Raw genomic sequence first — 26,271 nt, 5'->3', positions numbered from 1 at the left:
ACTGTAAGAGGCAATTTTAAAATATTACATACCAATGGATTTGGAAAAGTTCGGCCACCCTTGGGAAAAATTTTAATGGGAGATTCTAGAGGCCAAAATAAGACGAAAATCAAGAATATCAATTTGTTGATTGAGCCTTCGTTAAAACGTTATTAAAAAATTAAATTAAAAAATTTCAAATCCTCCAGGAAAAAATTATTTTCGGTTGCGGGGGCCAATTACAATCATTTTTGGTCAATACATATACCCACGAAATCCTACGCACTTTCGAGAAAAAAATTCCTAATCGAAAATGTAATTTATGGCCAGAAATGTTGTCCGAAAATTTCATGCGGATCTTTAAAATGTCATAACTTGTGAACGGATTGAAGGATTTTAATTTTCAAAAATGCAAACGACGTGTATTTTAATCAAGAATACGTAGAAATCGCAAAAATATGCAAAAAGTTGATCCTTGACCCCGCAAAATGAGAAAAACCCCATAAAAATGGTCCAATCTTCAAACAGCAATAACTCCTACAATAGTGAATATATTTCAATGAAACTTTTTTTCTGAAGTAGAGCTCATAGGTACCTACAAAAAAGTACTAAACAAAATTTCCGTAGGACGTCGAACAAATTTGTTAAAAATGAAAAACGAATTTTTAAGAAAAATTGACAATTTGACATTTTTCGGCGAAAAAAAATTTCAAATCGTTTTAAAAGAATTATTTTTAACTAGGGAGATTAATTACAATCATTTTTGGTGAATAGACATACCCTCGAAATCCTAACCATTTTCGAGAAAAAAATTCCTCATCGAAAATATAATTTCAGGCTAGAAAAGTCACTCTTTGGAACGTCATAACTTTTGAATGGATTGAAGGATTTTAATGTTTCACGCGGCAAACAACGTGTATTTAGATGAAGAATGTGTAAAAATTGCAAAAATATACAAAAAGTTGATCCTTGACCCCGCAAAATGAGAAAAACCCCATAAAAATGGTCCAATCTTCAAACAGCTATAACTCCTACAATAGTGAATATATTTCAATGAAACTTTTTTCTGAAGTAGAGCTCATAGGTACCTACAAAAAAGTATTGGCCAACTTTTTTGTAGGGCGTCAAACAAAATTATTAAAAATGAAAAACGAATTTTTAAGAAAAATTGACAGGGCGTAAATTCAGCGAAAAAAAAAATTTCAAATCGTTCTAAAAAAATTATTTTCAGTTGCGGGAGTCAATTTCAATCATTTTTGGTCAATATATATACCCCCGAAATCCTACGCACTTTTGAGAAAAAAATTCGAGAATGTGTGAAATTTTTCAACAAAATTAAAAAATTTCAAACCATTCTGAAAAAATTATTTTCGGTTGCAGGGGTCGATTACAATCATTTTTGGTTATTACACATTCCCCCGAAATCTTGGGCATTTCGGCGAAAAAAATTCAGTACGGGCGGAACTTTAAACGTTAATAATTTCTTAACGAAGCCTCCATCAACAAATTGGTATTCTTGTATTTTTCCCGATTTTGTCCTCTAGAAGTAGTGCAAGCCTACAGTGGTTCATTAAAATCAAAGTTAGAACGGCTACTACCATAATGGATGTGCGCGCAAGATGTAAGTCATCAAAATCTGCAAAACTGTACGAGGCAATTTTAAAATATTACATACCAATGGATTTGGAAAAGTTCGGCCACCCTTGGGAAAAATTTTAATGGGAGATTCTAGAGGCCAAAATAAAACGAAAATCAAGAATATCAATTTGTTGATTGAGCCTTCGTTAAAACGTTATTAAAAAATTAAATTAAAAAATTTCAAATCCTCCAGGAAAAAATTATTTTCAGTTGCGGGGGCCAATTACAATCATTTTTGGTCAATACATATACCCACGAAATCCTAACCATTTTCGAGAAAAAAATTCCTCATCGAAAATATAATTTCAGGCTAGAAAAGTCACTCTTTGGAACGTCATAACTTTTGAATGGATTGAAGGATTTTAATGTTTCACCCGGCAAACAACGTGTATTTAGATGAAGAATATGTAAAAATTGCAAAAATTTGCAAAAAGTTGATCCTTGACCCCGCAAAATGAGAAAAACCCCATAAAAATGGTCCAATCTTCAAACAGCAATAACTCCTACAATAGTGAATATATTTCAATGAAACTTTTTTTCTGAAGTAGAGCTCATAGGTACCTACAAAAAAGTACTAAACAAAATTTCCGTAGGACGTCGAACAAATTTGTTAAAAATGAAAAACGAATTTTTAAGAAACGTTTCACGCGGCAAACAACGTGTATTTAGATGAAGAATATGTAAAAATTGCAAAAATTTGCAAAAAGTTGATCCTTGACCCCGTAAAATGAGAAAAACCCCATAAAAATGGTCCAATCTTCAAACAGCCATAATTCCTACAATAGTGAATATATTTCAATGAAACTTTTTTCTGAAGTAGAGGTCATGGGCACCTACAAAAAAGTATTGGCCAACTTTTTTGTAGGGCGTCAAACAAAATTATTAAAAATGAAAAACGAATTTTTAAGAAAAATTGACAGGGCGTAAATTCAGCGAAAAAAAAAATTTCAAATCGTTCTAAAAAAATTATTTTCAGTTGCGGGAGTCAATTTCAATCATTTTTGGTCAATATATATACCCCCGAAATCCTACGCACTTTTGAGAAAAAAATTCGAGAATTTTTAAAATTTTTCAACAAAATTAAAAAATTTCAAACCATTCTGAAAAAATTATTTTCGGTTGTAGGGGTCGATTGCAATCATTTTTGGTCATTACACATTCCCCCGAAATCTTGGGCATTTCGGAGAAAAAAATTCAGTACGGGCGGAACTTTAAACGTTAATAATTTCTTAACGAAGCCTCCATCAACAAATTGGTATTCTTGTATTTTTCCCGATTTTGTCCTCTAGAAGTAGTGCAAGCCTACAGTGCTTCATTAAAATCAAAGTTAGAACGGCTACTACCATAATGGATGTGCGCGCAAGATGTAAATCATCAAAATCTGCAAAACTGTAGGAGGCAATTTTAAAAAATCGCATACCAGTGGATTTGGAATAAAATGCTCGTCATTTTTTGTCATTATGAAAATTTCAATAAAATGAAAAATTAAGTTAATAAATTTTTTTTTGTTATAAACATATTGTATTTTTTTAAATTTTTTAACACCATGTTATTGTACATAAGAAACCATCAACCTCGCCCATTAACAATTTTTTTGTATGTCTTTCCGTTTTCGAGATAGCCGTTTCGAGCCAAAACTTCAAGGGGTGGTTTCACCCCTTAAACTCGAGTTACCGCAGCTAAAAGAAAATACGTGTCGATTATTTTTGGCTGCTTTATAAGTGTACACAGTTTCATCAAAATCAAAGCCGAACCGTTCGCGATGGTTCCTTGTTAGTGTGTAAAAAAAAAAAACAATTAAAAAAAAATTTTTTTTAAAATCACCAATAAAAGTAAATATAGGAAGCAGCTTTTAGTGAGTAGGATTTTATATTTGTTAGATTCTTGTTTGGCCACACTGTGTTACGATTCCCCTTTTCAATGATTCACACGAGATGATCGAAGAGATAATAATTTGCAGTAAGAATCTTCTCTGTTCTCGCTCGAAAAGGATAGCCCAGTTCCTAGAATCATTAAACTGTACGCTATATTCATAGCACACTGTTACTAATGTCTGCGACGATACCAGAACCGTCGTTTTTCTCTGTGATCCGAGGCCAGAACTCGGTCAGCCTTAACAAGTGCACCGCGTAAGAACCTCGCCAAAGGGAAAACCAAGAATTTCTCATTGTGCGAGGCGACGCTACGCGTTCGCATGAAAACTTAACGTTCTTGTTGCGCGAAACACAACTCCGGTTGCTTTCAGCGCGCCCGACGATTTTGTAATTTGGCGTTATTTTCTCACGCGCGGACGGTTGCGTTCGTTAGCCGGCTACCGTGTTTCCAACAGCAAAGAAGGAAAGACGAGTTCGTCGGATAGACGCGTGTTGCATACACGCGTGAATATAGCACGAACATCCTGTCGCGACGTCTCGTCCTAAATTTCTCTCGGTTTCATAAAGCCTCGGAAGTGAACAATCTTCGTGTCTGTTCACTGAAAAACTTCTAACCTACCGCTGCACGTTCAATTCTAGGTTAGACCGCGAAAAAGCCGAAATTCTATTTTACGAAGCATACAATATCATTACAAACACTCTAATGTAAAAAAATTGATAAAAATCAGAAGAAAAACCTTCAAAAAAATGAAATCATAACCTTAGTTTCATTTTTATCGATTCAGATCGTTTAAAATTGAGCACCATTTTGTTGATATTGTGCTTAATGTTTACGCCTTCGAATAACTTTTATTATTAAATATGGTACTCCTAGTAGTTGTAGAACAATTTTTATGAAACTACAGGGTGTCTCACCCAATTTTGATATCTTGATTTTCTCGCTATTGTTACTCGTAACAAAAAATGTTTTAGCGGAGGATTGAATGGTATCGAGTGGAGCATATTCTGATGTTATTAGTTTTTTCGTGAGTGGACGCGTAAAGGTCATATAAAGGTCAACTTTGTTTTTTTAAATGGAATGAGGTATTTTTTAATACATCGATCGATTCAGCTGGACAATCGTTATAAAAAAGTACTAACTATGTAACGTCGAAAAATTAGTAGTTCAGGAGATATTTCAATTTAAATAATTCTAAAACACCATTACTCTTATACTAACAAGGAACCATCGCGAACGGTCCGGCTTCGATTTTGATGAAACTTTGTACACTTATAAAGCAGCCAAAAATAATCGACACGTATTTTTTTTTAGCTGCGGTAACTCGAGTTTAAGGGGTGAAACCACCCCTTGAAGTTTTGGCTCGAAACGGCTATCTCGAAAACGGAAAGACATACAAAAAAATTGTTAATGGGCGAGGTTGATGGTTTCTTATGTACAATAACATGGTGTTAAAAAATTTAAAAAAATACAATTTGTTTATAACAAAAAAAAATTTATTAACTTAATTTTTCATTTTATTGAAATTTTCATAATGACAAAAAATGACGAGCATTTTATTCCAAATCCACTGGTATGCGATTTTTTAAAATTGCCTCTTACAGTTTTGCAGATTTTGATGACTTACATCTTGCGCGCACATCCATTATGGTAGTAGCCGTTCTAACTTTGATTTTAATGAACCACTGTAGGCTTGCACTACTTCTAGAGGACAAAATCGGGAAAAATACAAGAATACCAATTTGTTGATGGAGGCTTCGTTAAGAAATTATTAACGTTTAAAGTTCCGCCCGTACTGAATTTTTTTCGCCGAAATGCCCAAGATTTCGGGGGAATGTGTAATAACCAAAAATGATTGTAATCGACCCCTGCAACCGAAAATAATTTTTTCAGAATGGTTTGAAATTTTTTAATTTTGTTGAAAAATTTCACACATTCTCGAATTTTTTTCTCAAAAGTGCGTAGGATTTCGGGGGTATATATATTGACCAAAAATGATTGAAATTGACTCCCGCAACTGAAAATAATTTTTTTAGAACGATTTGAAATTTTTTTTTTCGCTGAATTTACGCCCTGTCAATTTTTCTTAAAAATTCGTTTTTCATTTTTAATAATTTTGTTTGACGCCCTACAAAAAAGTTGGCCAATACTTTTTTGTAGGTACCTATGAGCTCTACTTCAGAAAAAAGTTTCATTGAAATATATTCACTATTGTAGGAGTTATAGCTGTTTGAAGATTGGACCATTTTTATGGGGTTTTTCTCATTTTGCGGGGTCAAGGATCAACTTTTTGTATATTTTTGCAATTTTTACACATTCTTCATCTAAATACACGTTGTTTGCCGCGTGAAACATTAAAATCCTTCAATCCATTCAAAAGTTATGACGTTCCAAAGAGTGACTTTTCTAGCCTGAAATTATATTTTCGATGAGGAATTTTTTTCTCGAAAATGGTTAGGATTTCGAGGGTATGTCTATTCACCAAAAATGATTGTAATTAATCTCCCTAGTTAAAAATAATTCTTTTAAAACGATTTGAAATTTTTTTTCGCCGAAAAATGTCAAATTGTCAATTTTTCTTAAAAATTCGTTTTTCATTTTTAACAAATTTGTTCGACGTCCTACGGAAATTTTGTTTAGTACTTTTTTGTAGGTACCTATGAGCTCTACTTCAGAAAAAAGTTTCATTGAAATATATTCACTATTGCAGGAGTTATGGTTGTTTGAAAGTTGGACCATTTTTATGGAGTTTTTCTCATTTTCCGGCGTTAAGGATCAACTTTTTGATTTTTTTTAGAATTCCTACATATTCTTTACCAAAATACGCATAGTTTGCCGTTTGAAACAGTAAAATCGTTCAATCCGTTCAGAAGTTATGACGTTTTAAAGATACGCAAGAAAATTTCGAGTGCCATTTCTGGCCTCACATTAGATTTTCGCTAAGGAATTTTTTTCTCGAAAGTGCGTAGGATTTTAAGGGTATGCCTATTCACCAAAAATGATTGTAATCTACCCCTGCAGCTAAAAATAATTTTTCCAAAACGATTTGAAATTTTTTTTCGCCGAAAAATTTAGGCACCCCTTCGATTTTTCATAAAAAATCGTTTTTGATTTTTAGTAATTTTGTTTAACGCCCAACAGAAATGTTGTCTAATACTTTTTTGTAGGTGCCCATGACCTCTACTTCAGAAAAAAGTTTCATTGAAATATATTCACTATTGCAGGAGTTATGGTTGTTTGAAGATTGGACCATTTTTATGGGGTTTTTCTCATTTTGCGGGGTCAAGGATCAACTTTTTGCATATTTCTGCGATTTCTACGTATTTTTGATTAAAATACGCGTCGTTTGCATTTTTGAAAATTAAAATCCTTCAATCCGTTCAGAAGTTATGACATTTTAAAGAACTGCATGAAATTTTCGGACAACATTTCTGGCCATAAATTACATTTTCGATTAGGAATTTTTTTCTCGAAAGTGCGTAGGATTTCGTGGGTATATGTATTGACCAAAAATGATTATAATTGGCCCCCGCAACCGAAAATAATTTTTTCCTGGAGGATTTGAAATTTCTTAATTTAATTTTTTAATAACTTTTTAACGAAGGCTCAATCAACAAATTGGTATTCTTGTATTTTTCCCGATTTTGTCCTCTAGAAGTAGTGCAAGCCTACAGTGGTTCATTAAAATCAAAGTTAGAACGGCTACTACCATAATGGATGTGCGCGAAAGATGTAAGTCATCAAAATCTGCAAAACTGTAGGAGGCAATTTTAAAAAATCGCATACCAATGGATTTGGAATAAAATGCTCGTCATTTGTTGTCATTATGAAAATTTCAATAAAATGAAAAATTAAGTTAATAAATTATTTTTTGTTATAAACAAATTGTATTTTTTTAAATTTTTTAACACCATGTTATTGTACATAAGAAACCATCAACCTCGCCCATTAACAATTTTTTTGTATCTCTTTCCGTTTTCGAGATAGCCGTTTCGAGCCAAAACTGCAAGGGATGGTTTCACCCCTTAAACTCGAGTTACCGCAGCTAAAAAAAAATACGTGTCGATTATTTTTGGCTGCTTTATAAGTGTACAAAGTTTCATCAAAATCGAAGCCGGACCGTTCGCGATGGTTCCTTGTCAGTCATATAGCTACATAGGAGATCTGATAGACACGTTAAAAGAAGAAGATCGTACCGTCGAATATTTGAAAAGCAAGATTCGATTGAGAGCCATTGAAGAAAAACATCATACGTGTTCAGAAACAAGCATGGATGCGCAAACAAATTCAAACGCGTTCGTAACGGAATTTAGAGGAGAGTGTTTCTACTGCGGTAAGGTAGAACACAAGAAAATAAATTGCTACCGACTAAATTCATCAGCCTACCGAGCACGAGGCGATCCAAGGCGCGGAAGGTCACGCGGCCGTGGACATCAACAAGGCGTCAGAAGCAGAGGAGCACACGACTCATCGACGAGCAGTCCAGGTCAACACAGCGAATCGCGTAACGAGCTAAACACCTGGAAAAAACAAGCTTCAAATCGACAGCAACAGACCTATGGAAATTGCTAGAGAAGGTAATCTGCAAAAGACTGCGATGGTATCTGGAAACCAATAACCTGCTAGGAAAAAATCAAAATGGGTTTGGACAGTATCGTTCGACGATTGACAACCTTGCAATGTTGGATGTAAACATTTGCGAAGCCTTCCTTAAAAAACAACATCTAATAGCAATATGTTTGGACATTGAGAAGGCTTGCGACACGCTTTGGAGACATCGAATAATGCAACAACTTATAAAGTGGAACATAAGTGGAAGCATGATAAAATTTATATACAATTTCCTAAAAAGCAGATCTATACATGTCCGTGTCAACGGGAATTTATCCAAGAGAGTTGAAATCTTAAATGGGGTGCCGCAGGGATCTGTACTAAGCGTATTTTTATTCTCGATTGCGATAAACGATATAGCTGAAGTCTCTAAACCAGTTAAGCACGCCATATTCGCTGACGACTGTACCTTCTTTATAACCGGGAAAAGTCTAAACACCAGTCAGCAAATCCTTCCAGACAATTTAGATAGACTCCAAAAATACGCCCGACAAACTGGATTCAAATTCTCCAAAAAGAAAACCGCCGTAACAATGTTCTCAAAAGAAAGAACAACACAAAACCACCAACTACAGCTACACTTAGGCCAGCACCAACTCTTGATAACAAGCTCGCCAAAAATTCTCGGCCTAATTTTTGATAACAAATACACTTGGACTCCGTTTCTTAAAAAGCTCGAAGAAGAATGTGTCAATAGATCAAATATATCGAAGGTCATCGCTTCGAAAAACTGGGGAGCTGAATTTCAAATTCTAATAAATTCATATGAAGCCTTAATTCTGTCCAAACTTGATTATGGGTCTTACGTCTACGATTCTGCGAAACCACGAGTTCTAAAATCATTAGCACCTATACATAATGCAATTCTATGCGAAGCTGGCTTTACACCACTAGAAACTCGAAGAAAACAACTGACAATGAGCTTATCGTATGCAGCAACCAGATTACCAACGCCTTCGAACCCTATCTACGAACAATTAACCAACACCATTTCAATGAATTTAAGGAAAAGCCAAAATTACCGAAACCGTTAAATAATAGAGTGAAAACATACTGGCAAGAACTAAATATGGATACACCAAAAATTATATCGAGAATACAGTATGAAATTCCACCATGGACGATAGATCCTCCTTGCATACTCGGAAAAATTCTGGAAGCAGGAAAAAACACCAACTCAAACGTTCTCAAAACTCTATATACCGAATTATTTAACGAATACCCACACCATACGCAAATTTTTACTGATGCCTGAAAATCAGGACAGGGGACTGGATGTGCGGTATGCACTCCCGAACATGAGCTGCTATTCAAGCTTCCGGAAACGTTCACAGTATTCACTAGTGAAGCATTAGCCGTTCTACAAGCCCTGAAGTACATAGAAGAAACAACACACAACAAATCCATCGTTCCAACTGATTCTAAAAGCACCCTACTCGCTCTACAAAATTTGGAAAGAAATAACTCTGTAATTCAATACATTATTGAATCGAATGAAACCCTTAAGCGAGACAAAAGAGAAGTTTTATATTCCTGGATCCCCACCCATATTGGTATCGAAGGCAATGAAAAGGCCGATACAGCAGCAAAACTGCTTTACAGCTAGCTCCGGTACAGCTGTAATGAAATATGAGCAGGCAACTCATCAAGACCTCCAAAAGTATTGCACCAAGGCGCTGACGGAAGTGTGGAACGAAGAATGGAGAAATAGCAGATCAACTAAGCTACACAAAGTTCGAAACAATATATATGACTTCGATCCGGCGCTACCACTGAATAGAAAAGATCAAGTGAAAACAACTCGATTAAGAATAGGACACTCGAGCTGGACACACTCATATCTCATCACAAAAACCGAACCAAATTCCTGCGACGCCTGTAACGTGCAAAATACTATTGAACACATCTTGACAATTTGCCCTAAATACAATATGAAGAGGATTCAACATAAGCTACAAAATTCACTAACGATCCTACGAGAAATAGACTCGTGCAAAAAGGTTTTAAACTTATTAAAAGACATTAAAGTATACCAGTTGCTCTAAATATGATCAGTTCCACTAGGTAACCCAATCGTGGTCACTAATAACCAACAAGAGTATTTTACAATTGATAAATTAATAGAAACTATGCCAAGAAGACTCGAGGAAGTCATAAACAATCGAGGATATCAAACTTCATATTAAGTCCATACTTTCAGTTGTTTCAAATTTTATTTTTTTACAAAATTACTTATTGTCAACACACTTTCCGCGGATGGCTGATACAAATGTCATGTTGTTTCGTAGCTAATAAAAGTCATATCTGATTTATCGTACAATGTATATTTTGTTACATACTATTAATCGATATTTGTTAATTGTTTACTTCCCGCAACTTGTGTTTTTTATTTAGCAGCGAAAAAATACGCATTCGAAACTTGTCAACATACTTTCCGCGGCGAGTGTATGTCTTAGAATGATTAAAATGGTGCAAAAATCATAATTATCAAGGAAAGGATGCATAACACAACGCAATAAATTTATACAACAATAAACAATCGGCGATTCAACACAGAATCTGTTGATCAAATCAGTACTTTTACAGAAAAGTTGTCTAATACTTTTTTGTAGGTATCCATAAACTCAACTTCCTCCCAAAATTTCAATGAAATATATTCACTATTATAGGAGTTATGGCTGTTTGAATATTGGACCATTTTTATGGGATTTTTCTCATTTTTCGGGAGTCAAGGAACAACTTTTTCAATATTATTAGAATTTCTACATATTCTTTACCAAAATACGTGTTGTTTGCTGTTTGAAACGATATATCATTATTATGCAATTATATAAGCAATTAAAGGCGCCACCTTGGTTTTTATCAATGAAGATTTAATGCTAAATAAATTCAAGATTTATTATATACACTGCGGAGCATAACTATAGCACCACTAACATTTTAAACATTTCCGACCTGTAAGAAAATAATTTGAAACAACCAATTATATGGTATGAAAAAGCATTGTAAATAATGGATTTTAGGTGAAATTAATTGAAGTTGTCTACTTATATGTCAAGATTTAATCGATAAACGTTTGACGATCGGTGCAAAACGATAGAACCAGTTCATTTTTAACGCACTTCAAGGGTTTCTGTTGGAATTTTTTTAGTAAACTCGGGAATTCTTAGTTAATTGATACAATGCCACGTGGCAGCTACCTTAATGAACAAGAGCAAGCTGCAATTTCAGCGTACAGAGAGCAACAAATCGGGATACGTGAAATCGCACGTGAACTCGGCCGATCTCATAAAGTTGCACTGAATTTTTTACGCGATCCTACTAAGTATGGGAAAAATAAGAAAGGAGGACCTAAGAAGAAGTTATCCCCTCGTACTGAAAGGCAAATTGCTAAAGTTGCGAGCAATACGTTAAAAAGCTGTAAACAAATTGCGAAGGAATGTGATCTCGGCGTTTCTCGTTGGACTGTCCAACGTGTCCCTAAACATGTTGGAACAAAGCGTGGTGCAACTGCACGTCTTTCGTGCGCGGTTCGGGTAGGCTCGGGAGCCTTCGGGGCGAGTCGGTTGCCGGGGCCGGAAGGGTGGCCCGAGAACAATGGGCAGTCGGTTTGAGGAAACTGGTCAAATGAACACATGTGCCCACATGACCCATTGTTGAAACGAATAAATATATATGTTGAACTGTGCAGTGCAATGTGTTGTTAATTTAAGTGAAGCCCCATAAACGCAACAAAACATAATTCAAACATTATGAGACAAAAAATGATGTCTGCACCTACACTTCTGAAACGTCAGAAAATAGCCAGGCTTGACGACGCACGAGAAAACATGAGCAGAAATTGGAATAATGTAAGTTAAGTTTAGACATTCGTAAATCGAGATTTTAGCTTCATATTCAATATTCTTTACTGAACTTAGTTTATTTTCTTTAACGAAAAAAAATTCAATTTGGACGGTCCGGATTTGATTTGATTCATATTGGAGGGAGCTTCGTAAAGAACAAAAATACTTTTCGAAACGTAATTTCGGTGGAGGGACACTTATCGTGTGGGGTGCATTCTGCTCCTGCGGCAAGCTCGGATTAGCTTTTCCAACTACACGAATTAATAGCGCGGAGTATATTGGAATACTCGAAAATCATTTATTGCCTTTTATTCGTGCGAACAATCACATTTCATGGACTTATCGACAAGATAATGCTCCGATCCATAATATCCGACAAACCACAGTTTGAAACGTTTGATGTCAATGTATTGAAATGGTCTGCATGCTCCCCGGACCAAAATCCAATTGAAAACCTATGGGGTATCATGGTACGGCATATTTATGGAAATAATCGACAATTTTCGAACATTTCGGAGCTAAAAACAGCAGTTATCGAAGCGTGGAATCAAATTAGCGAAGAAACTTTGAAAAAACTCATTACAAGTACGAACAATCGTATTTTTGAATTAATACATAAAAAAGGAGGTCCCACTCATTATTGAAACTGCTCGCTTTAATAAACTGAATTAGAAATTTAACACTTTATAGCCATTTAACCTTATTATCACGTTCCAAATACATTGGTGCTATAGTTATGCACCATTGCAATATTTCATTTATTATTATACTTCGTGTTAAATAAATGTTATTTTTCTATTTTTTCCATTGATTATAATTTTTTTCTAGTCCTTTTCACGTGGTATTATTAACATTTAGAAATCATCAGTTACAACTACAAAACTCTTGAAAATTATAGTGGTGCTATAGTTATGCTCCACAGTGTATATTATCATTTTACCTACAAGATTTATTATATACATTATCATTTTATAAAGACGAAAATTAAAAAGTTTCTTCTGCACAATAATTGTTTAAAACTATGTCTGTATGTTCAAGAATTCTAAAACTATGTGTATATTTTCTAAAATTTGATCAGATGTTTTCAGAAATTAAATCATAAGGCAAGGGATTGATACAATTTTGTCAAATACCAGAAATCGTGATCATTTCTGCCAATTTTTAATCCTCCATCTCTCACAGAATAGATGCACCGCTGCTCTAAATTCAATTTAGAGTTAGAATTTTCTCCACGGACGCGAAATTCCGAGAGATTTCGAATTTGAGTGGCAGAAGCATAATTGGCAGATAAACTCGTATCTGGTCAAAAGCGTCATCGTTTCGTCCAAATTAGCAGAATTTCCAAAGAGCAGACGTAACAACGACGTGACGATATAATGCAACATCGAATTATTAGATACCATATCGCTGGATAAAATAATAATAATAATAATCATTTTTAATACGAGATTAGTTTGTTTTATACGTTGCACATGCGCGTTGCGCTAACGTCATCGGCATGAACGCGAACGCGAAAGAAGCAGCAGGTTTTAGATATGATTCAGCATCCACGGAAAACCGGTTTTTTCGCATATGCCTTCTCGTTTATTATACGATGGAATAACAAAATGACGCGGTTGCACAATTTTTGTTTTGATCCATCTGCTACCGACGAGCGCCAATTTCACGCGGGATTCTCGTCTGCAAACGTTCGACGAACATGTGATTAGTATTAGATTGTTCGGAAAGTTCGATTCAAATCTTTTAGACAAATTCAAAACACAATGTTTTATTTAACACGTCAATTAAATATGCAGCGTTTTGTTTTACAATTTTAGCCCACCTTTCGGGTAATTGTATAATACGTTTGATCGAAAAATAAGATTCCATACTTCTGAAAAATGAATTTGATTTTTTAGTTCTTCCGAGGATCTGAAGATTTTGTCGAGACAATTTTATAATGGTTGAAATAATTCGTTTTTGATTTTTAATAATTTTGTTTGACTCCCTACAAAAAAGTTGTCCAACACTTTTTTGTAGGTACCCATGGGCTCTGCTTCAGATAAAAGTTTCATTGAAATATATTCACTATTGTAGGAGTTATGAACATTTGAAAATTGGACCATTTTTATGAGGTTTTTCTCATTTTGCGGAGTCAAGGAATAACATTTCGAATATTTTTAGAATCGTCACATATTCTTCACTAAAATACGCATAGTTTGTATTTTGGAAAATTAAAATCGTACAATCTGTTCAGAAGTTATGACGTTTTAAAGATACGCAAGAAATTTTCGAGTGGCATTTCTTTCTGGCCTGAAATTATATTTTCGGTAAGGAATTTTTTTCTCGACAATGGTTAGGATTTCAAGGGTATGTCTATCGACCAAAAATAATTACAATTAACCCCTGCAACCAAAAATAATTTTTTTAGAACGATTCGAAATTTTTTAATAACTTTTTAACGAAGCCCCGGTCAAGAAATTGATATTCTTGATTATCATCTTATTTTATCTCTAAAATTTCCATTTTAAAATTAAAATTTTTCCCAGGGATGGCTGAACACCCTGTATAAATCTAAATGACTGTACGCTGACAACTTATAAATCAAAACCAACAAAAAGAATTAGGATACGAAGTTCAAAGCATAAATGCGTCAAAATCAAAATCAATGAAAAGAAAACAATTAGTTATTATAATAAAACTAAATTTGGCGCCGATATGGTTGACCAAATGGCGCGAAAACATAGCGTAAAATCAAAATGCAGTAGATAGCCTAGTACACGTATTTTTCACTAAATTGGATTTCGTTGGAATCAATGCATGGATACTCTATCAGGCAACAACTGGAATAAAGATACCAAGACAGCGTTTCCTGTTACAATTAGCAGATGAATTCATCACAGAGTAACAAGTAACACAGTTTTTCGTTCAGGATTGTTGCGCTGGTACTTCTTGCATTTGGAGATTCAAAAACATTCAAAGCGATTTTAAATGTAAATCCATATGGTGATGAATTTGGAGTAAAAAAAAGTGAGTGTATTGGCCACGTAGAGAAGAGAATGGGTACTCGGCTTCGAAATGTTAAAAAGACCAACAAACTTGGTGGTAAAGGAATATCAACGGATACCCTTATCAAAAAACTTCAATCTTATTATGGATTAGCTATTAGAAGAAATATAAACAATGTTATCGAGATGAAAAACGCTGTAATGGCTACATATTATCATTTATGTTAAACGAATGAAAATTCGAGGCACGAGCATTGTCTGACGGAAGAAGAAAGTTGGTGCAAATGGAAAAAAATCGAAGCACTCGAAACGAGCACTGATAATTTGAATCATCCTCCGCCTCTTCACCCTGATGTGCGGAAGCATATTCTTCCGGTTTTCGAAGAATTATCAAACGAAGATTTGCTGCAGAAATGTTTAGGCGATCATACACAAGACGCTAATGAGAGCTTCGACTGAACCGTCTGGTGTTTGGCTCCGAAGCACCTCCATTCTGGATTGAAAATAGTGGAAATTACTGAATTTATAGCAGGCAGCATTTTTAACGAAGGGTATTTTTCAATCTTAAGAATAATGCAGGAACTACAATTGACAATTGGAAAACAAGCAATGGATTATGCCGAGAAAACTAATCAGCGCCGAATTCAGAGGCAAGAAAGGCGCAGCTCGTTGTCAACAAAAGAGGCCCGTACAGCACGTAGTAAACAATTGGCGGAGCAAAATGACTATTTTAAGGAAGCAGAAGGATTATTATACGGTGCTGGATTAGCAGATTAGCCAGAAAGCCACAAAATCATACATATTTCTCTTGCCGAAACTTTAAACGCGATTTACTCGAAACTTCTTTTTTCGCCAAGTTCAAAATCGTTGTACACGATTACTCAAAAACTACTCAACTTATCCGACTGAAATTTAATACACACTTTAATGATAGTAATGTCTCATGGATGAATTTAAAAGTAAGTTAAAATCACGGAAATAGACATCATTTTTAATGCAAAAACGAATTCAAGTCTTCTTTGAAATATTAAGCTTTTTGCTCCGAGGTCTGCCACTTTTCCAATTTTTAATTTTCCTTCAATATCTTCGGTTCATCCATTTACTATTGTTATATACTAATCATATTTCGTTGCTCGGCAGATTCGGATAATAAAAACTAGAGTATACACTGTTTTGGAAGACGTCATGCGACGCTTCTAGCAAATCATGCTGTATCTCCGCCATTTTGCATCTGATTTGAACAAAAAAAATTGCAAAATGAAATTGAAGTATGATCGAAATAGTCCTCAAAACCTTAGAAATATTTATTAATTCTTTATCCTTCGAAATAATTCTTAAAAATCGGCTTAATTGTCGGTAAATAATAATCTTACTGACAATAATCTGACTTTCCAATTTAAACTTCGCGGCTTTACCCAAACTGATAAACTCTTTTTCTGTAGCTTGGTAGCTCTGCTACTGTTATCTACTTCAAATTTCACGTCATTATCTTCAGTTGTTTTTGAGATACGCTTGTTTATCCACAACAGTAAAAGTGCATTCGGCGATTTTCATAATAAATATTTTTGTTGAGCAAAGAGTGTTGCGTCGCAGACCAGAGCGTCCCGTCGCGACGCAATATAATACGTAGGTTAGGCCCAAGTGTTAGGGCCCAACCACTTGCTCGCCTGTTCATTAGGCAGTTTTTCGTCGCCTGGGCAAGTGGTACCCTCAAGGCCAGACGTCGGCTAGGTGGTTGGAGGCGCCGCTCGACCACCCATATTTCCCACATGTTTTCACTTACCCTGGTGTCCTCTTAACCGACTTTCCTTTTCCAGAACAGCCCTATGCATACCTCCACTCCTTTTCCTAGGTCCCAGCCTACATTTTTCCCAATTAGCCAATCCTGATAAACCACTCCCAATCTTCTATTCCGACTCCGGCGTCTCCACCCACCAAAATTAGGTATATAAGGTAGCCCGCGAGCTACGACCACATCACAGGAGTGAGTGAGTCAGTGAGCTCGACCTTGGGACTCCGTGAGGAACGGACCACCCCGTAGCGAAAGCGACCGAGCAGCGACTGAGTAACGACAGAGCAGAGCAGCGAACAACGAAAAGCGAACGACACCGTAATAATACCAGTGGAAGCGCCAGCCAGTGAAGTGCCGAACCATTTTGGTCCGAGGCCCAAAAGGCAACACCAGGAGGTGCCCTCCAGAAGCAAGCTGGCCACAGGGCCAAACAAAACAAAACACCTCCATCGCCAGGCAACGCGATGGGAAGGTGAACCATACGCGCCAATAACAGTTAGGAGGAGAGCAACCTCGCTCTCCGACTCAAGCAGAGCAACGCCAATCTCCACCGCCGCCACCACAAGCACGAACATGGACACGTCCAAACCAACAACATCCACGTACTCCAATATCTCCGCGGACGGATTCATCCTACCCCGTACAAAAAAGACATCGAAGGAAGCATCCGCCGACAATTCCGGAGCACCGACGCGCCCTGCCACCCAGCCAACGCCCATCAGTAACAGATACGCCGCCCTGGCGGACATCTTTGACATCAGCAACGACGCCAACCCACAACCTTCCCCCAAGGAGCAGGTAACGCCCCCTAACAACCCAACTCCAACTGCAGCCCAAGGTAAGCCGCCGCCGATATTCATTCAGACGCATATCAAAGACCACAACGGACTCTCCGACCTGATAAAATCCACCATCGACAGCAAGTTTGAGGTGAAATACCTTCAAATCAGCAAAAGATCACCCAAGGCCTCTACAAACCGACTTCCTAGCATACCAAAAAACCTAATAACCGTAGCAATATACAATATCACACATACTCCCTGACAGGCGAAAAACAATTGCACTGTAGTTCTCAAAGATCCCCAAACTCCCGACGGACGAAATTCTAGCGCGGAAATACAGCGAGGCCTAAGCGACGCCAACGCGACTCTCCTGCTCAGAACTCAAACGGAAATACCCAGCTACATCGCGACATACTAAAGTAATTTTTGCTAAAGGCCACCACCCTGCAGCAATTAACCATGTTAGGAATGTAGCTCCAAACACCCCGAGCATACTGGAGAAAATATAATAGCTCCCGCCCGTACATTCCAGTGCTTACCGATCGCAAGGCATTCGGACATTCCTCCTCACTGCACCAAAAGCACACAATTGCCTAAAGTGCGCGGGCAAACACAGCACAACCAGAGGTCCACCAAACCCCCCCCCACACAACCCAGCCACATGCTAGCAACTGCGGAGGCTCCACCCGGCCAACATATCCAGTGCCCTTCCCTCTTAGCATTCTCAAGAAACGTTCCAACTGCACGAAAAACCCGCCACCACACCAAGCGAGCAACACATCACCATCACCAACAACCACCCACTCCCTGCAGCGTGCCCCATCCAATAAACACTCACACACAGCAAAGCATTTCCCACAGTAACCCCGAAACAACATACGCCAGTATCACCGCCAAAACAGACAGACTACACAAACCGGACCTCTCACAGCTTATTCGCCAAGGCTCAAGCCATTATAATGAAATCCTGGACATAAATAGCATGGCCGCAGCCCTCGACTTTCTATACACTAAACTCAGCACATGTAACACTAAAGTTCAGAAAACTCAAGCGTTCCTTGAAGCCGCCGAACTCATAATGGCTAACTTACCCCCCAAGATACTTCTCTGGAATGCACCAGCATCATCAACAAAACCTCTGAACTCCAAATATCTCGAACAACATCAAAATTCAATTAGCCTAATCACTGAAACCTGGCTCAAAACCCACCGATGACATCGCTTCCCCAGATTATAATGTAATTAGGAAAGACCGACACACGCCCACCATGGAGGAGTAGCAATTATCATCCACCAGAACCTCAAGTACGACACTCTCCCCCAACCCTTCCTAGACAGGTAGAAGGGCATTTCATATCAAACTCACCACTAACCCAAAATCATTCTCGGAGCAGCCTACCTCCCCCCAAACAAACGTTTTTCCCAGCATGACCTGGACACCCTAACCTCCCACAACCAAAAGTTCATCATCGGGGGTGACTTCAATGCCAAGCACCCCTGCTGGAACAACACCACCACCAATAGTAACGGCAAAACACTGTACACCCACATGACCAAAAACTCCTACCACATCCTCAACAGTGATACCTACTCCCACAAACAGCCTCACGCTAGATCATCCAATATAGACATCTTCTTAACCAACTCCACCCACTACTCCGAATGCCACACAATACACGACCTCCCCTCCAACCACCTCCCAATAATCCTCCAGCACACCAACAATCACACCCAATTCACAAACTGCACCCTCTCCACTACTGACTGGCACCTATTCCGCTCCCAGGGGAACAACTACCCCATAAACCCGCACCTAAACTCTACCCCGGAAATAGACAGAGAAATAACCAAAATTCAAACCTCAATAAGAAAAAACTTCAACAGAGCAACCACCACCACGCATGCCTACCACAAAACTATAAAACCAGACACCGAGCTACTGAACCTCATAAAACTACGCAACAGATACAGACGAAAATTCCAAAACACAGCCAACCCACTACACAGACATCTCCGAAACACTCTCACCAGCCAAATCCAATCCAAGATCCGAGAACTAAAGAACACAGCATGGCAGCACAAAATCTCCCAAATAGCTAACAATCCCAACAGACTCTGTACGACATACAAATCCCTAAAACAAACCAAAACCACAATTCCACCACTCAACGACGCCAACTCCATAGCTTACACTAACGCAGACAAAACGGAATCACTTGCCAGAGCTTTCCACCTCCCACCCAGCATACTCAACAATTCTTCCATAGATCAGGAAACTGAGCAGTTCATCCACAAGCTAAACAACACCAACACCCCCCCATCAAACACCACAGCCATCACCCCCCAACTAATTCTCAGACTGATTAAGAACTTAAAAAACAAACAATCCCCTGGCCCTGACAAAATAACAGCCATCCAACTAAAACACCTTCCTCCCAGAATGACCCTCCAACTCTATTACATCTTCAGGCAGTCATACCACCTAGCCTACTTCCCCACTGCCTGGAAAACAGCCCGCATAATACCTTTTCCCAAACCCAAGAAATCCGCACTAAACCCATACAACTACAGGCCAATTAGCCTGCTGAGCCTACTCGGCAAAATCCTGGAAAAAATAATTCTCATCCAAGTCAATGCACACCTCTCCTCCAACAACATCCTAATTCAAGAACAATTTGGTTTCAGAGCCAAACACTCCACCGTCCAGCAAGCCCTAAGGCTACAGGAGGACATTGCGCTGGAGGTGAACAAGAACCGGACGGTGGTCCTAGTTCTACTAGACCTCCAGAAGGCCTTCGACACCGTCTGGCACAATGGCCTCCTCCTCAAACTGCACCACATCAACCTCCACATCCACCTAATTAAAATAATCCAAAATTACCTCACGGACAGGCTCACCACAGTCTCCTACAATGGTTCTATCTCCTCACCCAGACTCCTGCACACCGGGGTACCCCAGGGAACAGTCCTGGGACCCATCCTATTCAACATCTACATCATCGACATTCCCAAAAGCACCAACACAAAACTAGCCCTGTACGCAGACGACACAGCCATCTACTCCTCCTCGTGGCAAATCAAACTGGCAACCAAGCACGCACAAAACCACCTCGACAACATCCTCCGATTCACCACCACATGGAAGCTAGCGCTAAATCCAACCAAAACAGAAGCAATTTTTTCACCCCAAAAAGGCTAAAGAACCCTGACAAATTAATAGTAAGCAACCACCCTATCAACTGGTCCTCCAAAGTAAAATACCTAGGAATATGGTTTGACAACAAGTTAAAATGGCAACATAACTCCAAAGACAGAGCCTGCAAAAGCTTAGGGATCCTCCGCGTTCTATACCCGTTCCTAGCACGAAACAGCCCGCTTCCTGTCCCACTAAAAATCCGACTTTACAAAACCTGCATCCGCCCCATCCTAACTTACGGAGCACCAGTATGGTGCACCGCCGCAAGGACACACATAGCTACATTACAAAAAATCCAAAATAAATACCTCAGGATCATACTCAACAAACCCCGATCCTATTCCACAGCACTACTCTACAGAGAAGCAAATACAGAACTCCTGCACGAATACATCATGACATTAGCCACTAAAGCACAGGAAAATAACATACAGCACCCAAACCCCCTAGTATCCTCCCTAGGCAACTACAATCGCGCAGAATTCCCACTAAAGATCCGCATGAAAACACCCAAACTCATCTCAAATAACTAACACCCAATCTCCACTGTCGCACGACACACTAATGCATCGAGGTTTTTGAAACTTTTCCCTCGATCCTAACACATGAAATTAACTCAATAAAACCACCCCACCAAAACTACACACAGACATTAACCATACATTTTTAAGTGCAGGTTATAGGGCACAGCCCAAGATACTGCAGTCACACAGGAGAAAAGGACCAAAAAAAAAAAAAAAACGACCACATCACTCTAAAAGATCCGAAAAGGATTACTTCACGCAATAAAGAATTGTAAAAAACCAACCAGCAAAACTTCTTCGTCGTGAGCCAACCACAACAGTGTTGTCGCGACGATCACGACAAAGAGTTTGCATTAAATTTTGTTTGCGGAATGAATATTCTGCCGCGGATACTTTGGAAATGCTGCGAAAGGCCTTTGGCGACCAGGCTATGTCAAAAAAAAAATTTATAAGCGGTACAAAGAGTTCCAAAATGGCCGAGAAAGCGTTCAAGACAAAGAGCGCCGAGGGCAGCCACCAACGTCTACTGATCAAAGCCACGTCGATGAAATCAAAAAACTAGTGTTACAAAATCGTCGACTGACAATAAGAGACCTTTCAGACACTGTTGGCATTTCAAAAGGGTCAGTGAATACCATTTTGAAAGATCTTTTGGGCTTGAAACGTGTCGAGTCTCGATCGGTACCGAAAGCACTGAATTTGTTCGAAAAAGAGCGTCGTATTAACAACTGTAAAGAGATGATTTCCGACTATGAACCAGTCATGAAACGCATCATTACGGAAGATGAGACTTGGATCTATGCCTACGATCCGGAAACAGCCGACCAATCGAGCGAGTATCGTGCTAAAGGTGAAGAAAGACGAACATATACAGTAAGGAGCATAAATGAACCAATGACCACAAGTTTTGTATACATTTTTATTTATCGTTAAGAATGTGGAAGAATATTAAGAAATAAATATTACAGTAATTTTTATCATATTTAGAAGTAACGTAAGAAGGTTTTTCAGTAATTAATGTCTCCTGGTTTAGCAATGGCAAAGAAAATGGATCGACTCGGTTTTGCACCGGTCGGTAAAAGGAATGTTTACGTGGAATGTTCCAGCAGTATGTTTACAGCTAGCAGCTTGGAATGTTTACAAAATGTTATTGTACGTCTTAGCACTCAGTTTACCGTAATCAGTCGAACGGAAAGGCACGGAAGTGAAGTAAGAATAAGTATGAAGTCGATTGCTCCAAATTGTTCAAAAAAAGTCATTTCTTTTTTGAATGGCGATTTGTCAACGCGTCAGGCGACGAAAAATTATAGAGTTAGTCGATCGACAGTGCAGAGAATAAGAAAAAACTACTGTGAAGGTATGTTATTTAATGTTGGTGGAAGACCAAAAAAGTTATCGCCGCAGGATGAACGAAGAATTATACGGTTTGTCACATCTGGTGAAGCTTCAAGTGCCATCATGGCTGTACAATTATTAAAAGAAGATACGAATATACGAATAAGTAAGTGGACAGCACGAATGACCCTTAAACAAGATGATTTTAGAAGTATTAAGAAGAAAAAGAAGCCAATGTTATCAAAGAAAAATATTAAACTTCGTTTGGAATTTGCCAAAAAGTATCAAAACTGGACAACTACTGAATGGGAACGGATTGTTTGGACAGACGAGATTAAAATTAACAGAATTTGTTCAGATGGCATGGCTTGGTGCTGGATTCGTAAAAATGAAAGGCTTAAACCACGACATGTGAAGCAAACGGTAAAGCATGGCGGCGGATCCCTAATGTTTTGGGGGTGCCTAACAGAATTTGGTGTTGGATCACTGCACCAAATTAATAGCATCATGAATCAGTATATGTACAAAGATATTTTACAAGATCATCTCATAGATGCTGTTGAAAATATGCCATTCGAAGAAGAAAATGTAATTTTCATGCATGATCGAGACCCTAAGCACACTGCTAAAAGTGTGAAAAATAAGCTCGATACTAAAACATTTTCTGTTTTGGATTGGCCTGCACAGAGCCCCGATCTCAACCCCATAAAGAATCTATGGGGGTTGCTGAAAAGACGACTTCGGGATTCATATGACTCCCAACCAACTTCAATCACGAATTTGCATAACAGAATTCAAGGACAGTGGGAACAAATATCTCCAGATTATTGTAAAAAGTTAATAGAAAGTGTGCCAAAGAGAATTAGTGCAGTTTTTCAAGCAAAAGGGTTGCGAACGAAATATTAAAAATAAATAATATATTAAATATTGTCAAATATTGAACGCGGTGCAAAACTGAGTCAATCTATTGTTCGTATTATTCATAAACAACAAGATGTTAATTACCGAATGACTTTCTTATGTTGCTTCTAACTGTGATAAAAATAATTATAATGTTTATTTTTTTGTTATTCTTTTATATTCCTAGTAATGAATAATGATTTATGCAAAACTTGTGGTCATTGGTTCATTTATGCTCCTTACTGTATGTATAATGCATCTAAATTGTAAATTTTAAGTTCTAAATACTAAATTCGAAATTCGAAATCCTAAATACTAAATCGTAAGTTCTAAGTTTTAATTGTCAAATTAATGCGAACTTTAGATGTAATTTTATAAATTGAACAATTTTTAATGAGGACCTTTTAATGGGGATTGGAAATTATTATTAAGTTAAACACAACTCTCCATTTTCTCCATTCTACTGTTTCGTTATATTTCTATATTTTTTATTACTAGTTGCAAATCAAAATTAAAAAATAATCAATAAAAAAGAATTGTGTAAAATTAATAAAAAAATAATACATTAATCAGAATTCTAAATAATTCATTAATTATTCTTGCAACGATAATAAATATTTATATTTTATGAAATTTTGTGTTAAAAGACTAGTAGTACCCAATTACAAAACCAATAAAGAAATATTATAAATAAAAAAAAGAAAAAAAAGTGCCAACGCTACGCACTGTTCCCAAGCGGTCACCCATCCAAGTACTAAATGCGCCCAATGCTGCTTAACTTCGGTGATCGGACGAGAACCGGTATTTTCCAGCGTGGTATGAGCGTTATCGAAAAAATTATTTCATATAAATAGTTTTCACTTTGAACAGAGGAACACAACTTTTCTGTAGTATTCATTTGTTGTTCCTTAAGTGTTTTCAAGATTTTTAAAGTTTCAAAATTATGAAAATCACCTTTATTTTTCAGAATGAAAACATTTATTTTTATTTAGAAATTCTTACACTACGAGGAAAAAGAAAATACTTTTCTATGGGACATTTTTTTATAATAATAAAGAGAAGAGTATCCAGTATACAATGTATTAACACTATGTTGATATAATATTCAATATACCAACATCAAATGTACCTTTGTTTTATAACTTCTACCTCCTATCAAAGTTTCATAAACTGTAAACTGTAAACTGAAGAATTCAACTTTTCTATAGTATTTACTTGTTGCTTAAACTTTAACAGTGAAGATGCAACGAATGACAATACTAATCGTATAAATTAGTTCTCTGTGCAAACCAATACTATTGTAACCAGAACTTCGATTAATAACATGTTAACAAATTGCAACACTATTGTCGTTAACTAATAGAATTTCATCTGAATATAATGAATACATAGAAGCGATTAATTTAAAAAACATAATATTATATCACCATTGATCGTAACACCTAAGATTCTAGTCGAAAAATTAACTATAAAAGCGAATATGAATTAATAGTATATTCGACTCTTAAAAATGAATCAATTCTTTATGAACTTATGAGCGTCCGATTGATACTTTTTGATAACCTTAATTCGCGTTGAATTTTCCATTAATTTTTAAATTTTCCATTTTGTTCAATTGCATAATGCATCTAAATTGTAAATTCTAATTTTTAAATACTAAAGTGTACATTCTAATTTCTAAATACTAAATTGTAAATTCTAATTTCTAAATACTAAATTGTAAATTCTAATTTCTAAATACTAAATCGTAAATTCTAATTTCTAAATACTAAATCGTAAATTCTAATTTCTAAATACTAAATTGTAAATTCTAATTTCTAAATACTAAATCGTAAATCCTAATTTCTAAATACTAAATTGTAAATTCTAATTTCTAAATAATAAATTCGAAATTCGAAATCCTAAATACAAAATCCTGAGTTCTAACTGTCAAATTCGTCTTTGTTAATCTTCAATTATAGTTTTGTGGTTGCACCAGCGACTTAAAATTTTCTCAACTCGGGGCTGATCCTTTTGGCAGAACTTTTTGAAATTCCGGGTTTCACTGTTGCTCGGACACGGACAATGCTCTATAGCGAACTCGTTGTGGACGATGGATACGCGCGAAAGCAGGGAAAGTGTATCTCGATTCACTATACTTGACATACATATTAGTAAGCATAAGCGGTGCTTGTGCATGGCTGATATCGCGCTAGAGAGATCGAGGAACGCGTTCCAAGGAATAGATTGTGGGTTTTGTAACACTCGATATTGACCAGACGCGTAGGAAATCAGCAAAATGTTCCTTTTGAAAGCGTTGCTTCGCGTTGTCCTTTGGCATAAGATAATTATTTCCCTGTTACGAGGAGGAAGGAACACGCCACGGTTTCATTCTCGGTCTTAAATGCAGGAGAGAGCTACCGTGATTTCCTTTTGCTTTTGGGGGAAGGGAGATCTTATGATCTCGTGCGTACGAGGAAAGGATTCTTCTGGATCAGGTATATCAAAGAACATAGCGACAATTTTGCTAAAACGTCAACTCTCTCGTATCGATATCCACTGAAATTTGTAGGCTGAACGTGTCTAATATGGCTTAGAAAAAGTTAGATCACCGTCAATCGAAAGATAATTTTTATTTTTTCGTTCAATTGGTCTCGAAATTGATGGAAGTTTGTCACACATCCCGGGTAGCGTGAGCCTGTGAGTATGCGCAGAGGAGTGTGCGCGAGTGAGAACGCGCGCATGCGTGTTGCGTCGCTTTCCACCGAGATTGTTGTGTGGTCGTCGTGCGTTGTATCACTTCTGTATTGTTCATTATTATTAAACCGTTA

General features: G+C 37.1%; 2 protein-coding genes and 1 non-coding gene across 4 annotated transcripts in view; 1 reads left to right on the top strand and 2 right to left on the bottom strand.

Annotated features, from left to right (window-relative positions):
* LOC122397247 (PTB domain-containing engulfment adapter protein 1-like) overlaps positions 1-26,271 on the bottom strand; it is a 204,420-nt gene that overhangs the window by 130,063 nt on the left and 48,086 nt on the right. The gene's annotated exons all lie outside the window — the stretch shown is intronic.
* Positions 15,506-20,371, top strand: LOC122397462 (serine/arginine repetitive matrix protein 2-like). The gene is made up of 4 exons (XM_043396614.1): positions 15,506-15,689; positions 17,056-17,654; positions 18,039-18,587; positions 20,192-20,371. The coding sequence occupies exons 1-4, from the start codon at positions 15,506-15,508 to the stop codon at positions 20,369-20,371; spliced, it is 1,512 nt and encodes a 503-aa protein (XP_043252549.1).
* LOC122397586 lies at positions 24,172-24,291 on the bottom strand. Its single transcript, XR_006259135.1, has one exon. It is a non-coding gene; the product is annotated as a 5S ribosomal RNA (ribosomal RNA).

The sequence above is a fragment of the Colletes gigas genome, unplaced genomic scaffold, assembly GCF_013123115.1.
Source record: "Colletes gigas isolate AHSC1104 unplaced genomic scaffold, ASM1312311v1 Colletes_gigas_Sc00009, whole genome shotgun sequence".
NCBI lineage: Eukaryota > Metazoa > Arthropoda > Insecta > Hymenoptera > Colletidae > Colletes > Colletes gigas.
This window is presented reverse-complemented; position numbering and strand designations above follow the sequence as displayed.

Excerpts from the sequence above, each read along its gene's own strand:
- LOC122397462 (XM_043396614.1), top strand. The coding sequence starts at position 15,506 with ATGCAGGAACTACAATTGACAATTGGAAAACAAGCAATGGATTATGCC. Across the intron at positions 17,655-18,038 it reads CCATCGACAGCAAGTTTGAG|TGCTTACCGATCGCAAGGCA; the intron begins GTGAAATACCTT and ends CGTACATTCCAG. Across the intron at positions 18,588-20,191 it reads AAGCCGCCGAACTCATAATG|AGCCAAACACTCCACCGTCC; the intron begins GCTAACTTACCC and ends ATTTGGTTTCAG.